Here is an 18,925-nt window from a genome sequence, read left to right as displayed (position 1 = left end):
TCAGTGTGCTGCTGAAATAGATCAATGTTGTGGTGTTGTTTCTTCACACTGTTGTGTTAATGTGTTGTGGACCAGTTTTGATGTCACTTAAGCCTTTCTTGAGAGTGCTGTTAAATTCAGTGCAATTATATGGATGTGATTTCTTTCTTTTCAGAATGGGGAGAGCCAGCTGGCAAAGTTGCAACCAAATCAGTGCCACAGAAATCGTAAGTAATTTCCCTCTCATTCCTCCTTGAAAAGTTTTCAATATGCCTGAGTGGTGATGCTGTGTTTTCTTGCCGTGATGTAGTGCAATGCAGCCTTTCCCAACATGGTGCCCTCCACATGGTGCTGGACTATAACTCTTATAATCCCTGACCAGTTGGTCATGTTTCTTAAAGCTGATATCTAGGCTGCGTTCAAGATCATTCATAAACTGTGGTCAGAATCCAGACTTAATAGAGAGCCAGTGTGGTGTAGTGGTTAAGAGCCGACTCTCCTCCACAGGCAGCTGCTGGGTGACCTTGGGCAAGTCACACTTCTTTGAAGTCTTTCAGCCCCACTCACCTCACAGAGTGTTTGTTGTGGGGGAGGAAGGGAAAGGAGAATGTTGGCCACTTTGGGACTCCTTCGGGTAGTGATAAAGTGGGATATCAAATCAAAGCAGCTCCTCCTCCTCCTCCTCCTCCTCCTCCTCCTCCTCCTCCTCCTCCTCCTCCTCCTCCTCCTCTTCTTCTTCTTCTTCTTCTTCTTCTTCTTCTTCTTCTTCTTCTTCTTCTTCTTCTTCGTGCTTAGTGTAGGTCCGTGAAATTATTGGGCATGTTAATGGGTCTACTCCAAGCATTACCATATCTGAGTCCACCCCAATGTGCTGGGGAACACTAGCACACTGTGGGAAATTATTTTTAAAGAAGAAGAAGAAGTGCTCATCTATGGGAGAAGCTGCCTGCCGTTTCTCTATGCATGTTTAACGTCTAGCTTTCCCTCCTTCTGGTTAGCCCCTGTGGAAGGAAAAGAAAGGTGTTTCCATCTCATTTTTGCACTGAGTGAGTTTGGAGCATCCGATCATTCCCAATGGAGAGTAAAGCATCACAATCTGCCTTTGAAAGAGGCTGCCTGTCAATCAAAAGGCATGCCTGGAACAGTGACTCATAGAGAACCCCAGAAAATGGATTTCTGGGACGGAGGGTAAATGTTACCCTTACAGATTCAAAACTTTCATCACTGGAAGCATGAGAGGGAAGGGTATGCATTGTGGAATGCTTGTGGAAAGGCAGGATATATATGTACAGTATAATTTGTGTTGTATACCTGTGTATTCTAATGCTTTGCGTATTTAAGGTACTTTATCCACAAAGTTTTATTCCACATTTCTTGTTCCACTGTCTATATTAGTTCTGAGAACTGTTACTAATACTTCATCTCAAATACACCCAGCACACACCATAGTTGTGCAAAAGTTCACCACAGTATATGTATGTTGACCTCTTTCACCCAATAACTAAGCAGGAAGTGTTGGGTTTCTTCCTTATCTAGATTCTCTGTCTGCCCCCACCACATTATAAAAAGGTATTATTGAATTCCAACCAGCATAGTAAGTGGAAGAACAATATACCAGTGTTGTCTATGTGGAAGCGGCTTTTATTGCTTAGGAGCAAAGGCCAGCTCAAGCCGTGAAGGTTCAACAATAGCTGATGAAGGGATCTGCTGGCAGGACCTACTGGAAACCACTGGGAAGGGTTTGAAGGAAGTAGTGAATTTCCATCCTTACCAGAATCCGATGGGAGGCAGAGGTCCAAAAAAGGAGCCTTAGTTCACACTATGCAAGTGCATGTTTGCTGACTAGCCACCATCTTCCCATGTGTGCAGGCATCCAATGACAGCTAGACACTCAGGGAACAGTGTCCCTGCAATATCTCCAGTGTAAGTCACCTCCTGAGCTGCTCATTCAGGAGGCAATGATAGTCACAAACTTGACACATAATGCATCTCAATACTGTGAGAGCAGGACGCTGGACTAGATGGGCCACTGGCCTAATCCAGCAGGCTCATCCTGTGATCCTAATCTACAAACCTTTTCAAGCCAGAATGGCTGGAATGCAAAGGTACAAAGGTCTTGCTGAGAGGAGCAGTGTAGCTCCAGAGAACATTGGCCATGACAGGATGTGGAGGCTTAGCTAATCCTGAATATCTCAGTGGGCAGAGCATGAGACTCTTAATCATGAGACTCTTAATTGCGAGTTCTAGCCCCACATTGGGCAAAATATTTCTGCATTGCAGGGGGTTGGACTAGATAACCCTCATGGTCTCTTACAATTCTATTATTATTAGCTAAGAGGCCAGGTTCCTTTGGCAGGCAGAAGGGATGAAGCAGGTCCTCCTCTCCTTTTCAAAGGCTTTTGAAGCATTCTGCCAGCTGGGATTGCCTAGGGGGGGCAGCATTTTGCCTCCCTCCCTCCGGCAGTTGTCTGTTAGTTTCTATTTAGTGAGAAAAAACATAAACCTCATTGTACTTGAGAATTCTCCAGCTTGTCAGCAAGGGAAAGCAGAAGCCTGGACTTGCAACGTCAATCATTTCTAGCTTCTGGCAATAGTATGTTTAGGGACTCTGAGCATTGAGCATATATGCTCAGGCCATCTTTGTTAATACCTTTTGATAGGGAAGTAGCAAAACCACTCTTGTCATTTTATTTTTAGCTGTTTTGCAAAACAGTGTTGACTTTCTGGTGGGGGAGGAAATTGTGTGTGTCACAGGTGGGAATGCTAGGAAGTTGCCAGCCAGCGGCGAACCACAAGGTGCTCTCTACCTCCTGCTTTTTTCTGCAAAATGGTGCTAGCACATCAGCAGAATGTCATTGTGTTGTTGAGAACACAATATGGCTGCATTGCTGTGGCATTTTTAATCTAGAATTGACAAAAGCTGAGTCTTTGTTCTTTTTTCTATGTAGTCCCCACAAAAATGGGAAATACTGCATGTTTTTATGCCCTCAATAAGCTCAGAAAACATAATCTGGTTGCAGCCTGATTCTATGTTACCCTGCAATGTGTCCATTTGAAAAACAGGTTTAGGTGGTCCCAGCTATACCATAATGTAAAAAGGTAAAGGGACCCCTGACCATTCAATCCAGTCGCGGACGACTCTGGGGTTGCAGTGCTCATCTCGCTTTAGTGACTGAGGGAGCTGACGTTTGTCTGCAGACAGTTTTTCCAGGTCATGTGGCCAGCATGACTAAGCCGCTTCTGGCGAAACCAGAGCAGTGCACGGAAATGCCATTTACCTTCCCACCAGAGTGGCACCTATTTATCTACTTGCCCTTGGACGTGCTTTTGAACTGCTAGGTGGGCAGGAGCTGGGACCGAACAACGGGAGCTCACCCCGTCGCGGGGATTCAAACCGCCGACCTTCTGATCAGCAAGCCCTAGGCTCTGTGGTTTAGACCACAGTGCCACCTGTGCATAATGTAGGTGGGCGTATTCCAATATTTCAATCACTACTTCCTTATTCCTTCACCTGGGGCATGTGCAGGGAGAAAAAGGCATGGATAACCTAATCAAGGGGAGGGTTTTCAAGTAATCACACCTAACCTTGTGTAGATTGAAACCAGCATGGTGAGGATGAGCATGCACAAGTCCAGATTGAGAGAAAAAACCTGTGTTTTGTGCTTCAGGCAGGTTAGCATGTATGCAGCCTATTTCAAGGTTAAATCAGTGTGCCATTTCTACAATAAAATGGTTGACATCCTTGGTTTTTTAAAAAATGGTTTTGCTTCTTTAAACAGATAGGCTGGGACTGTGCTCTGGGGAAAAATATTTTAGTTGAATTTATCACAAAAAGTGTTTCCATAGTTTATAACAAACAGTAGTAGATGTGTCAATCATGTTGTATATGGTTATATACCTGCTTTCAGGATGATGAGGAGAGTGCATTTCTAGGCTCAGTGGTATATAGTGCATTTAATGGGACCAAAGCTCTCTCTATAGGAAGCCAAATATAAAACCAGAGACACGGAGAGTACCTTTTATGAACCAGCCTCTCTTATTGTTTTGCTGCTTGATCTAAGGTTCCAGCGCTATCAATCAGAATCCTGTGAGGAATGATCTGCCATCTCAGGAAAGGTGATGGATTTTACACATGACAGATCAAAGCTGAAATAAAAAAAAGTTACTTTTATTTTTACTTTCCAAAGGAAGATCTGCAAAACCTTTGCTGTTGCTTCCTGCCCCTGGGTCCTATGGATATATAGTTGAGCCAGTTTTGAAGAAGTGCGGAAGGGTGTTTATAGAAGATGCGATGAACCTTTGAATCTCCAGATTTTTCTGAACCTCAGCTACCATCACCCCCTGGTTATGCTTTCTAGAGCTGGTGAGAGTTGTAGTTCAGTAATAGCCGAAGGACCAAAGTTTCCCAACACCTGGTTTACAATGTTTTATGGAGGCCACCTACAGAGATGGCCAGGACATCCCCCCGGTTTGTGTCTGTTTCACATCTGTGACCCCATTTGATCACATTTCAGCTCTAATCTGGGGGGGTGTGCTTGTGCGCACACGCACGCACACACACACGCGCGCACACACACACACACACACACACACAAACATATGTATTTAAATACAGGTATATATTTTATTTCAATGTTTGCATTTTTCCTAAAATGTGGAATTCCCTACATATTTGGTGACTCTTACTACCTGGAGTAGAGTAATGGTTTGGAAAACCTGTGCCCCTTCAGATATTGTTGGACTCCAAGTCCTATCAGCCCCAGCCAGCATGGCCAATGTCCAGGGATGATAGGAGATGCAGCTACATTTCGAGGGCCATAGGTCCCTCAACCCTAATCCATGAGCCAGAACCTTTTAACAGTGTGTTAATAGAGTGAGCTCAAAATGTTATTTGATGACAAGGATCCCTTTTATGACTCTTCACATCCTCGTTTTACTTCTGACTGGCTTTTAAGGGAAGTCCTCAAGAATGCTCAGTAATATGACAAGCAGAACATGATGTCCTTCATTTAAAATGGGCCCCGGATGGATTCCAAGTGGATCCAGGCCAACAGCTCACAACCAAAAAAGCACTAGTGATTTTGAGGACAGCACAGCCACAGTACAAATTTCAAGATACATATTTAAGGCACCCATGTGTCTTTACAATCCTGGGTGTGTTAAAGGAAAAACCAACCACCAGATTGCAAGCAGATGGTTCTTGCTGGGTTCACCGGTTCCTTTTTAAAAACAGGCTCACACATTATACTTTAATGGCATGACAACATCCCATGATTCATCTACATGTCCAAAGATCAGCAGAAGTGTTCAATCTCCCAGGACATTCTATACAAGATCTCAAAGTAGCTGTCTTACTACAAAAGAATTTCAGAAATAGACTGGAAAGAGAAGTTGCTGAATTGCAACTTATCACCAAGCTCAAAACCATGGAGGGACCTGGTTTGAACAGAGATATCGGATTCTTATCTCATTATACATGATAAGCGATCTTCAGCCATCTCAACCCTTGCTTTTTCATGCAAAACCATTTGCAGTCGTTTGCGGTCATCAACAGCTATCAGTCAGTCAATCACCCATTTCCACCACCCTTCTGAGTGATGCCCCCTCCCCATCCCCACCCCTCCCCACCCCTTCTCTACATAAGTGCCTGGAAACTTCCATTTCACTGTATCTGAAGAAGTGTGCATGCACACGAAAGCTCATACCAAAATAAAAACTTAGTTGGTCTTTAAGGTGCTACTGAAGGAATTTTTTTTTATTTTACTTCGATCCAGACCAACACGGCTACCTACCTGTAACCAGAAGTGTATTGTGAGACTAGCAGTAGAATCAAGGCAGAAGCCCAAGTAAAAGAAGAAAGTGCTCTTAAGTTCCAAAACAATATTGAGCAAAGGCTTTAGATGGCAATCTTAACCTGGGGCAAATGCATATCATTATGTTTTTGGGTACATGTTGGTGATGACAGTAATGAATAGGTGTAGGCAGCATTGTAGCTCAATACAAACAGGAAAATAAAAGAAATTTGCAAGCAAATGTTATATTAATGTTTATATACTCTTGAGCCCCATGTCTGCAAAGATTTGTTTTTAAAGCCCTCTTAGGATTATCAATGGATATGTCAAGATAGCCATGGTTTATCACAGGGGTCCCCAGACTTTCTGCGCGGCGGGCCGGTGCCCGCCGCGCCGACCGCGCGGTGGGCCGGAGGGCAGGGGAGTGCGCGCGCAGCGGGCCGGAGGGCGGGGGAGTGCGCGCCCGTGCGCATGCGCACACGCACACGGGCGGGGAAAAATCGCCAAAAATCGCTTGTGCGCATGCGTATGGGCCTCCCCCGACCCGGAAGTGCACCAGAAATGACCTCTTCCGGGTCGGGAGAGGCCCATACGCATGCGCACAAAGGATTTTCGGCGATTTTTTGCCGATTTTTTAGATCGTCGCTGCGCCGCGCGCAGTGAGAGCGGGCGGCGGCAGCGGGCGGCGGGAGTCGTCGCGGGCCGGATTGGAAGGCCGATTGGGCCGCATCCGGCCCGGGGGCCGTAGTTTGGGGACCCCTGGTTTATCATGACATGAATGAGCCACAGTGAGCTTTGGGCCAGCATGTTCCCTCTTTCCCCTCCTCTTCCAGCAAAGTTGCAAGGAGGAGATTGAAACCCTTTGCTTCCATTTTTAATTAACCGCAGCTTGTTATTTCATACATATCCAACAACTATGGTTAATCTTAGCAATTATTGGAAGCCAGCCACTTTCAAACCCTGGGATATGAATCAGATGGCTTGTTTCAGTAATCTGGAGTTAAGATTAACCACAGTTTACAGTAACATGCTAAAATGTGTTAAACAAAAATGGAAATGACTAGCTACCTACTGCTCATTCTGGGACAATCTGTTAAAATAGATAGTAGAAAGCACTTAATTGCTTTAATGAATGCCTAAACTATTGTACAAACTTGCTTAATGTTTGGCAATTTCATTTGCCTTCTATGTGCATGGAATGTTTCTTGGGGGAGATTACATGGCGATTGGTATAAACGTTTTCAGAAACTGAAAAACAAAGTTAAAAAAAAATGTAAGTGGAAGTTTTCATTCTTTTATTCGTGGCCACAGTGGGGGAGAAGAGGAGCATTGAAAGTGTGCATGCCTGAGATTCACTGTGGCTTGCTCCCATCATAGTAAACCATGGGTTATTGTGAGGTCAGAACCAGTTAATACTATATACTGAAATGTGTAAAGATCATTTGCATACTGAATCTTAGCAACGTCTTAGTCTCATCTTATATCAACAGATTTATGTCTTGAACAAAACTCAGCTGCGTCAACACTCTAACAAACCCCAATCAGAACAGTGTATTTAAAGAGCTCGAAACAATGAAAAATAAGCAAGGGGCCATTACTGAGCTAGAAGTTATCTTATTACAAGATTGGCGCTTTCAGTGATAATTGCCACTAGATTCCTAACCCCAAAGACTATGAGTATACTTCTTGGAAGTCTGTTTGAAAAAGGAAACACACTTCATGATATCTAGCTACTCCTGAAGAGTGTTTCATCTTATCTTTTTGGAACTTCTCTGCCACATCAAAAGGAGCCACCTGGGAGCACAGAAAACAAAACACACAAAAACTGGCAATGTCTTCATGCTATGAATTAAAGGTAATTCATTCTTTGAAATGAACCAGCAGGAACCCCTTATGAAGAGCAATCAGACATCAAGAGGGTTTTCACAGCAAGTTTTTCATATTGGGTAATGTGACAACAGTCAATATTGCTCTTCAGAACATTCAAATCAAAATGCAGTTGTGTTCTCTCGAAGTTGACAAGGAACATTAAACAACGTGATCTTGTCAGTGGTGGCATTTGAATTTCTCTCCAGCTCCCCCAAGTTCTGAACTTTCTATAGCCGTAAAGAGGCATGAGCACGCCTATATTTTCTAATTATTATTTTTATTGGAAACATGTTATTTTTTGATATTCTAGTATTAGGAAATAATTGGGAGGGGCCACAGTTCAGTGTTATATCATGTGTTTTAACTGCAGATGGACACATGGCCAACCTATGACATTTTCACTTAAGCTAGCAGTAGATGAAAAAAATGCTAAGCCTGCTGGATCAGGCCAGTGGCCCATCTAGTCCAGCATCCTGTTCTCACAGTGGCCAACCAGATGCCTTTGGGAAGTTTGCAAACAGAACCTGAGTGCAACGTCACTCTCCCCACTTGTGAATCCCAGCAGCTGGTGTTCAGAATCATAATGGCTCCAACAGTGGAGCATTCAAAAATTGTTCCAGGAACATAAGCCCTGTTGAATCAGAGATACCCAAGGGAGATCCACAAGCTGGACTTGAGGGCAATAGCAGTCTCCCCTTCTATGATACCCAGCAACTGGTATTAAGTGACATACAGTCTCCAGCCATGGAGATGGAACATAGACATAATGGCTAGTACGTATTGATAACCTTATCCTCCATGCAGGGCCGTCTCAAGCATGTCTGGCGCCATGGTGCAGAGATCACTCTGGCGCCCCTGCCCTGGTGGGTGGCCGTCGCGCGCTGCGCAGCACCCCCCTGCCAGCTCTGCGCCACCCAGCCTACCCCTAGAGCCGGCCCTGCCTCCATGAAATTGTCGAAACCTCTTTTAAAGCCATCCATGCTGGTGGCCGTCACTGCCTCAATAGTTTCATAGATTCATCTATGTGCCGTTTGAAGCAGTTTCTTTTATCTGTTCTGAATCTTCCAACATTCATCACCTCCCTGTCTAAGAACTTGGAGAATCACTGTCAGAGAAAGTCATACTGAGCTAGGTGGAGAAATAGTTTTGCATCTGCTTGATGTACAGCTATAGTTTTGGATCCATTATGCTGGGTTCTTTGCATCGTCTCATCATGAGCACAGTTCAAAGGCTGGTTCACACATACATATGCATCAATTGGTTTCATGACATTTGATGACAGGCAGTTGAATGTGTTGATTTAATTTTGTTTCCAATTTGTATACACACTTATACATTGCTGTGCACAAGGCAATCACAGATATGCAATAAAGATCACACATTCTATGACAATCCAGTCCAGTACAAATAAGTGATAATGAAAAATTGGGCTATAAAAATATATGACTTAAATAAGGTAACATTTAACTATCCATTTGAAAAATAAAAATTATATGATAAAATTAACTCTCAGAATATCAGCAAGTAGTAATTAAACAGAAAATCACTCCCAGCAATTACAACAAATCATCGCTAGTCTTTAAAATCATCGCTAGTTTAAAAATAACAGCAAAAGCACAATAGATAAAATACCACAAAAGATCAACTGAGCAGCAAAGTCACAAAGCCTATAAAATTCCAAGATGGACAAACATAGCTAGTCTCCTGCCTCCAGGTCTAATAACTAATCCACAGGTACTTTGTGAAGAAGAAGGAAAGGTCAGTCTCAAGCATTGCTGAAAACCTCAAAATGAAAAGGCTCATTATAAGGTGGGGCAGGGCTCATAAATGCTAACAAAACATTGATGGACATAAATTGATGGGCTATATATAGTGAAACACGTTGCATTTGTGGTAGTGCGTCTATGGGCCAAACCAGGTGATACATTTTGTGATTTGGGAAGAGGGAGGCGGTAAAAGGTCCCAAAAGTGTTAGCTGATACGGTGGGGGGAAGTAGGTGATCTAACTGGAAGCTTTGCCTTATCAATTGGGGGAAGGACAGTACAGTCATACCTCGGTTTAAGTACGCCTCGGTTTGAGTATTTTCAGTTTAATTACTCCGCGGACCTGTCTGGAACGGATTAACCCACTTTCCATTCTGGAACCAATTACTGTACTCTCATACCTTGGGTTAAGTACGCTTCAGGTTGAGTACTCCACGGACCCGTCTGGAACTGATTAATCCACTTTCCATTACTTTCAATGGGAAAGTTCGCTTCAGGTTAAGTACGCTTCAGGTTAAGTACAGACTTCCAGAACCAATTGTGTTTGTAAACCGAGGTACCACTCAGTGGCAGAGCAACTGCTTTTCATGCAGGAAATCCCAGATTCAATCCTCAGCATCTTCTTGTAAGACTGTGATTGACTCTAGAGAGCTGCCACTAATCAGTGCAGGCAATTCTGAGCTAGATGGGCAAGGGTCTGGACTCAGTATAAGGCAGTTTTCTGTGTTCCAGTATCCTCCATTCTCCCTCAGTGATGCTGTCATATAAGCACATCTGATTCGTTATGCAGCAACTTGACACCATCAGATTCATTCTGTGACCCCTGATTGGCTGGAATCTTATACTGATTGACAAAGATACCCTAGAAAAGGGGGGGGGGCGAATACTGGCAACACAGCAGAAGTATGAATTGTGAAATGGGGGGGAGGTGAACATTCAGGGATGTAGAAGGACTGGGAGGGGTTGTCTTTTTCGAAAGCATACCTATCGCACAGAAAATATTCACAGGCGAGCGTTCAGTGTAGCGTTAATAATAGACAATTCAGATTATATTTAATGCAGACAAATAATTAAGATTGGTGTGCCCCTGCAGATGATGCTATTCTTCAAAATAATTTACAAATGAATCTTTTAATTTGTTTTCATTATTCAAATGACTCACATGCATCTTAACCTCCCTGTCAGAATAAAATATTTGCTACCCCGGTCTAATAAGCAGCCTACTCTTGACATGTTTATAAATTACTTTAAAAGATTCTGTGACAATGGGAATTTAATTTGGTTGTATTTTAATGACCCGGTGCTGAATAATTTGCATGTGCATCTCAGCCCTAATTGGTACTTTAAAGGAGGCAGGAACAAGCAGCCCAACCATAATAAAAAAAAATGTAAGTGTTGGGCCGTTGATGTACTATTCCGTTTCTGTTTATTGTGAGGACCAAGCCTTTACACAAATATCTACATAACAATAATTTTAAAAATATTAAAATTCATTGCATAGTATCCCAACAAAACAATGTACTATTGAAAAAGAATTTCACAAATTGGTTCAGCCATTACCTCTCCATTTTGAATGTCAGTACAGTGGTACCTTGGGTTAAGAACTTAATTTGTTCTGGAGATCCGTTCTTAACCTAAAACTGTTCTTAATCTGAGATACCACTTTTGCTAATGGGGCCTCCCGCTGCTGCCGTGCTGCCGGAGCACGATTTCTGTTCTCATCCTGAAGCAAAGTTCTTAACCCGAGGTACTACTTCCAGGTTAGTGAAGTCTGTAACCTGAAGCGTCTGTAACCCAGGGTACCACTGTGCACACATGGCTACTTTTGTGTGCTTTTGATACCCAGTTGCCTCAGAAGCTAAAATATAGTGAGGTGCTGTTTCCCCCCGCTTCTTCCTTCCTTGTCTAAAGAAGCCAGGTCTCCTCCAGACAACCTGTTTTTATTGAGCATTCATCCTGATCTATTTGCACAAAGTTTATGTGGAGGTTAGATTATCTTTATTGAGCATTCATTCTGATTTGTTTGTGGGGCAGTTATACAACAATGAACACCCAACCTGATTTACTAGTGAGTTTTTTTCTACATCTTCCTGTTAATCATCTGTGCATCCTGCACTTTGCAGTTATTTGCACAGCATTTTCCTGATTTGAAAATGAGCTCTTTTTAAATATAAAGTAGATTTGTTGTGCTAGGATGACAGAGTGCATTAATCCAAATTAATTGTGCAAATCTAAATATGCTTGCATTCCTCCCACAAGATAGTGACAGTTTGGAGCACCCCTGTTGAACTCAGAACTTCAGGGTTTGGGACGACAGGTTTAAAAACAGCAGAGCAGAGCTGATCCCATTGTATTACAATTTCCGGAGAGACAGCCATTTGATTCTTGTGACACTAGAGTTGATGTAGCAGTTGGGAGTGTGTGGCATTGGTTAGAGGAAAGGTGCCTATACAGTGGTGGAGGAAGCTGCTGGGGTACCCAGAGCAGCAAATATGAAGCGCACCCTGGGGCCGGGCGATCTGCCCACGGAGGCATGCCAATCCTCCCGGGGGTGCCAGCACCGCTCACCGATCGCACGAATACGTGTTTGAGAATGTTTGGTGTCCAGATGCTTGATGGAGAACCAGTGCCGCCCGTTTCCTTGCCACCGCCACCCCCTGCTTTCCTCCCTGCTCGGAGCAGCCTCAATAATTGTCCCTGCCTTGGCCCCAGTTTCCCTGAACCCACACCACCTCTGGTCTGCGCTGCCTCACCTCCTCTCCTCCTCGGGATCCCAGTTGCCAGTGCCTCGCGGTGGCGACCCTCCGAGCTGGTGAAAGCAGGTGGCAGCTGCTCCATCTGACACCTATTCACTGCCCAGGAAAGGGAGTTCTCCTCCTCTTCTCTCTCTCTGGTCACCTCACACACCAATCCCAGCTCCCTTTCTCAGACCCTCCTATGGCTTGTTGCCATGGGGGTGAGGGGAAGGCACCGAACGGCTCTCCTTTCCCTCTCCACGGCTCTCCCTCCATCTGAAAGGCGCCATGAAGTAAATGAACAGTGCCCGCCTGCCTCTCCTGCCTCCTCCCCCCCCACCCCGCTCGCTCCCTCAGTCTCTCTCTCTCTCCCTCTCTACCAGCCGCTCTCTCTGCTCAGCAGCTCTACTAGAAGGTCTTATGGTGCAGGAAGCGGGACTGATAGCTGGCAGCGCGAGCTGAGCATGAGCAAAAGCTCCTTGGGAAAGCCCTCTCTCCCGCGTCTGCTCCCCGCCTCCCCTCCCCACTCCTTGGCCGCCCTCCGCTGATTGGCCAGCGAGACAAAAGTTTCTCGGGAGATGGCAGAGCAGCAATGTGATGGACAGAACTGTCCCATTTAGGGATACCGGGCTGTGCACATGCTGTGGGCGGGTGGTGGCAAGTTGGAGAGCGCCATCAGGCAGGCAGGGCTGGCCCAAGCAGTGGGCCGCAAGGCTGCTGGTATGGACACTGTGCACGCCCTCGGCCGCTCTACAGCTGGGGGGAAGGCAGCAGGCCAACTTGTCACCCCCTCAGGCTGGCAGCCGGGGCGGACCGCCCCACCCGCCCTTGTATGCCACTGTGCCTATAGCATGTTGAGGGATGGCAATGGAGCTCCTCTGATGTGACCACATATCACCAGTGTGCTGGAGTCATTGCTCAACCCTAGATGCGTCTTGCTCACATGCTGCCACTTTCATCACACACACTGAAACAGACAGATGAAAAGGAAGAGAGTGCTACTTAAGTGTCCCTAAATTATAGACTAAAGGCATATAATGCTACAAACTTGCCAAAGCTAAGCAGATCTGAGTCTGGTCAGTTCTTGCGTGAGAAACCACTAGGAATGGAAAGGTTTGTCTAGTTTCTTATTTTCAAATCTTAAATTTAGATCCCCACATTTTGCAGCAATTTGTTAATTAGTTTTAAAAAAAATCCTCATGAAAATTCATCATTTTATTGCAAAGTTTTTCCATTACAGTAATCACATTTGTATGAGCACTTTCCAGTAATGTACACATCTTTGTGGACAATTTCCCCCAATATAATGTATTTTGTATGTTATTTTGTCTAATATCATCTTCATATTTGTGCACATTTCACCCTACTATATGCATTTTTGTAAACATTGGTTAGAGAACTGCATCACAAATTTCAAAAGATAGCTGCGTTTTAGTTTGCACATTGTTTCAGAAAGCGTGGATTTTCCCTCCATACCTATTTGGTATGTCAAGTAGTTTGTCACCTTGAGTTTCATTGAAGAAAGCAGCAATGTAAAATGTAACAAGTGGGGCCTGCAACAACAAAATATTGCAGCGTGGAGTGCTTCTGTTCAGTTTTCTAGACAATAGAGAGACCAAGTAACAGGAACCCCGTTTAGCAATGGTAAAACTAATATTGATGCAACCATGTACAGAATAGTGGAATAATGCAGTTTAACTGCAGATAATGCAGGCCAAGGCCACACAATGAATACCCTGTTTCTCCTAAAATAAGACATATCCGTAAAATAAGCCATAGCAGGATTTCTAAGTATTTGCACAATGTAAGCCATACCCCGAAAATAAGACATAGTGATAGGCGCAGTTCTGAAGGGCCCCAAGGAAGAGGCGAGGCTGGACGCGTAATTAAAAAATAAGACATCCCCTGAAAATAAGCCACTGTGGGGTTTTTTTTAGGAAAAATAAATATAAGACAGTGTCTTATTTTCGGAGAAACACGGTACAAGCTAGGGCCACGATGTAAGCATTCATACAGTTCGTACAGTTGCAGCTCATTTCGTTGTTCTTCAAAATACCAGTTGAAGAATATGGATGGGTGGCAGTGATTAATCTCTTATTGCATCAGTTGTCTTGTTGCATCAGTCATACATCTTTCTTCCTTTCAGGATGTGATGTATTTGTGTTGTGTGTCGGAGGTCAGGTTAAGGCCATCACCTACCTCCTAGGGGTATCCCGTTAAGGGGATCCGGCGGTCGTGGATCCCGTCCATTGCCCTACTTGGGTTAGGGCCATGGCACAACCCCCAGTGACGTGAGGGGAAGCTTCCAGTTGTATTTGCATCAACAAGCTCCTCCCACTGTTCATTAACCTTTAAGTGTCTCCACACCGGTAGGGTGGAGTCACGTGTTGTGTTCCCATCCAATGCCTAAGCCAATACCACTCACATGCTATAACCAATAAAGTTGTGGCCTTTATTTACCCATTAACCTAAAATCACGTGTCCTTGTGTCTTATTTACTTTGCGGGTCATCGATGCGCAAGGAGGCATACAAGGTGCCATCCATCTGCCTTATACAGTAGACTTCAGATTTGTGTAGATTTGTGTAGACTTCAGATTTGTGTAGTCCTTGGCCTTTTCTTAGTTTATTGTACTCATCTGCTGTTTTATACATGTTTGCATCAATATTACTTTAATTTTTGCTAAAATGGGAGATCCCTATTCCACTCACAGAGCTGCAATCCCCAGAATGCTTTAAGAATCAATCCCTCTTTCCAGGGAACTCTTGAATAGTGGCAAATACGGTTCTTCTACCAATTCTCAGCACCCTTAACAAACTATAGTTCCTGGGATTTTGTTTAGGGGGAGCCATGACATTGCTTTAATGTATAGTGCAGATGGACTCTTAAGGTCAGTTCTCCACATTTTAACACGAATAAATAAGCCGCAATAGCTCAGTCAGTAGAGCATGTGACTTTTAATCTTAGGGTTCTGAGTTTGAGATTCCTGCATTGCAAATGGTTGGACTATATAACCCTTGTAATCTCTTCCAATGCGACAATTCTATTATTCTAATTATTATTTTTATTTTTAAAAAACCTTATGAAATTTTATTAATATTTTTGTGCAAATTTCACTTCATATATATGTTTGTATGCCCAATATACACAATTTTCTCAATGCAGCTTTATGCTATTTCCACTGGTATGTGCATTTTCATGGACACTTTACCACAGTATGTAAATTTTTGTACAGATGACTTGGCCGGTGAACTGCATTGCAAAATTCAGAGCAGTGAGGCTTTCAAAGGATGGCTTCAGGTTATGTATTGTTTTGGAAAGTGAAAATTTGGGAGCTTCACCTTCCAATGAGAAGTGGATAAAACTTCTCCCCCGTCTTCCTCCACATTGCTGCTGCCATGTGGTAGCATGATGAACACATGCAGGTTGATGAAAAGCATTAACAGGCTTAAGCTTTTGCTATCCAAAACCTTAAACCACTTACATCCTAAGATCTGCATGTGAAATACAGACCCTCCAGACTCGCCCCTGCCATCATTGCTCTCACCATGAGTAAAGTAACTCACCCGCAATCTAGGAATGGGGGGGGGGGGAGAGAGACTATTAAAAGTCAATTGGATAGGATAATATAGTTATCACTTACACTGCTAAACTAATAGAATAAAATTTGAGAAAACAATTAGATTTTACAGTTATTTCTCCAGAGCTAGACATTAAAGTAATTTCAAAATGCACCACTCTCCTTACTCTGTTTAAGAGAGACATCTCTCCATGTTTGATTTCAGCTTTGATTTCAATAGTACCAGAGAAATTTGAGGGTTTTGTATAAATCATAAACTTTCTACAATCCTTCATTTTAGAATCTTGGGGTGTCCCCCACGGATTCCTTTAAGGTTAGAAGTTGTATAGGCTGTTGCAGGGTGTATGTGTGTCTTTATTCTAATATTGAAGAGGAACTGAAGCTGTTGACCTGCCTTGACCTTTAGTGCTAGATTAAAATTCCAAGAAGCTACCATGGCAACTGTGCCTTGAAAATTAGATCCTGACAGATATGCCTAAAAGAAACTTAAAACTGCAAGTGCTGCTTTGAACTCTGGAGAAAGATTGCTTACCATTGTCAAAGACAGCTCCTTAATTGAAATAATCTGCTTTCCCCCTTTACGTGTGTGTGTGTGTGTGTGTGTGTGTGTGTGTGTGTGTGTGTATGAATGAAAGGACAAATGGGGGGAAATGGAAGAATGAAAGATTTTATCTTTTGAAGAGATTTATTTGTTGAGACTCCACCTGTGCTATACTTTTAAAGGAAAATCATACTGCTTTAAACTGTCATAGTACCCCCCCCCCAATAAAAAATCCTGGGAACTGTAGTTTGTTAAGAGTGCTGAGAGTCGTTAGGCGGGGGGGGGGGAGAATTTGCCGCTAATATTAGAAGGAAATCTCAAGTTGTATGAAACTTCTAGTCAATAATTCCTAATTTCATTGGTAATTGGACAAATGCAGTTATTGTGCATGTTTCATATAAACAGTAGTTTCAGAGAACCCTGTTGGGTGGTGCTTAACCCTTTCCCCTTCTGACATGTTCCCTGGTGAAAATGCTCCCTCTGGGTCCGGGCTGGAGCTTCCATGGCCAGCAATGGAGGCTTACTTCCCTAAGCAAATAGGAATTTAAAGGGATGGCATATGGGATCTCTGCAGTGGGGAAAGTTAACCTCCCCCATCCCACCTCATGTCCTCCTGGTGCTGCTTCCTCCCCCCACTCTTGATTGTTGTTTGTTTACATTTTTATAAAACCTGCACACTGATGACATTCATATCATGTGGATATTGTGGTACTCACAGCTTGGTTCCCCCTTATCTGTGTGGTGGTTAAAAGGAGAAAGTTGTGACATGTACACAAGCCTTCAAAAATCACCAGCTTATCTGAGGGTTGACAGACTTCTATAAAATGTGAGCTGTTGACATTATGATGTCATCAGCTGGAGGAGGGGCTATCTGTGTAATTTAAAGAGGCAGTCTGTAAATTGCCGAAGAGAGGAAGCATCCTAAATGTAAGTAATTCTAAAGAAAAATGGTTATTTGATTGCTTCCATATTTGTGGGTGGGTGTGGGTGGGTGGGTGTAAACACATAGACATTCCTTATTAGAGATACTTATGTCAGATTAGAATGTGTTCTGGATACATTCAAAGATCACCATTGTAGCCTTTGATGTTTTGGGTCCTATGTCAGGTGCTCCCATCTTAATAGCCCATCATGGCCAAAAGTCCCCTTTGAAGCCCACCACCATCCATGCATAAGGTCAGTCTCCAAGAAGTAGGAAAAGAAGTGCAGTCAGCAACTGCTCCACAGACCCTTGGCTAAAGTGAGTGACCTCCATCAATAACCAATAAACAAAACTGGAGTTGTCTTGTTTTTCTTTGCCTTTTTAGCAAAATTTGGGATTAGTACTGCAATCTGGCACAGCTGTTTCTAAGATCGCACATTCCGTGTTCTGTGGGCAGTTCTGCCCAATTAATCTCTTTTTCTGTTTATTTATTTTTATGTATTACATTTATATCCTACCTTTCCTCCAAGGAGCTGAAGATGGTGTGCATAGCTCTCCTTCTTCCCCATGCTATGCCGAAAGTGAGTGACTGGTCGCCCAATGAGCCTCATGGTTGAGTGGGGATTTGAACTCAGGTCTTGCAAGTCTTAGTGCAACACTAACCACTACACCACAGTGGCTCTCATTTTTTGACAAAGCCAATGGTATCCTCTCCTGCAAGCAGCAGTACATGAAATGAAAGCACACTTCCAAGTTTTAATAAAAATAAAATTGGTTAATTGCATTTCTTGGAATGTGACCATTTCGCTCACCTGGCCTTTAATTCTGCAATTATTGCCAACCAACCACAGGAATAGGGGCCAGTGGGGAGAGGGTTCTGTGCCAAGAACGAAGCTAAATAACAACAAGAAGAGTAGTGAACTCTCCAAAGGCACACTACAGTGGCATGTGCTGTTTATCAAAATATATAAGCATATAGCAGTAACAGGGACTTTGTAAACACATTATAGGAAACTATGAAAGATAAACCACTAAGGTGCCATTTTCCAAACTCCATAAGCACCAAGTTAACAGACTAGCATCATAAAGGAGATCTGTGTCGTTAAAAATATTTGTTTTCCTCGGATCTTATTGTGCTTTGGGCCCAGTGGACTAATCCCTTTTTATCCTTGGGAAATGGTGCCATTTAACGAATCCACAGCTCACTGGAATAGGCCTGGAAAAACTGAGATGGCACAGGCTAAGCTTATGTGTAATGTGAACTTGTTATTGTCACAAGCCTGGTTGTGTACTATGTGTTTGTTGAATTAACAACAACAACAAAATAGTATTGTAAAAGTGACTTCTGCTGGGGTTTTATAGAGTCTAGATGCAAAGGGTTTGGTTTTTGGAGCCCTCCAAACTGCGGTTTTTTGTGGGGGCGGGGTTGGGGAGGAATTCTTCAACATGCCATGGATGCAGTAAAGCCACATTCAACCCTTACATTTAAAGCACTATGATACCATGTTAAACATCCATGTCTTCTCCCAAAGAATTATGGGAGCTGTAGTTTGTTAAGGGTGCTGAGAGTTGTTAGAAGACTCTTACCGTATTACCCTCACAGAGCTACAACTAGCAGAGTTCCCTGGGAAGGGGCAATGACTGTTATACTACTCTGAGAATTATGTTTAAAGTGCTTTAAATGCACACTGTGAATGAGGTCTAATTGTACATTAGTGGTGGATTTATAGTGGACCATCATCCA

The 18,925-nt window shown here is 43.4% G+C and overlaps 1 protein-coding gene across 4 annotated transcripts in view; it reads left to right on the top strand.

The window, feature by feature from the left end:
• AFF2 (ALF transcription elongation factor 2) overlaps positions 1–18,925 on the top strand; it is a 393,643-nt gene that overhangs the window by 244,253 nt on the left and 130,465 nt on the right. For all 4 annotated transcript variants that reach the window (XR_009557023.1, XM_060270428.1, XM_035113216.2 and 1 more), the window contains one exon: positions 155–206. Coding sequence is in view for 3 of the 4 variants with exons in the window: in XM_060270428.1 (XP_060126411.1) it covers positions 155–206 (52 nt within the window). In the remaining variant the exon portion in view is untranslated. The remainder of the gene's footprint in view (positions 1–154; positions 207–18,925) is intronic.

This window comes from Zootoca vivipara, chromosome Z, assembly GCF_963506605.1.
Source record: "Zootoca vivipara chromosome Z, rZooViv1.1, whole genome shotgun sequence".
Lineage (NCBI taxonomy): Eukaryota > Metazoa > Chordata > Lepidosauria > Squamata > Lacertidae > Zootoca > Zootoca vivipara.
The sequence above is the reverse complement of the archived record's forward strand: the minus strand, read 5'-3'. Positions and strand labels throughout refer to the sequence as shown.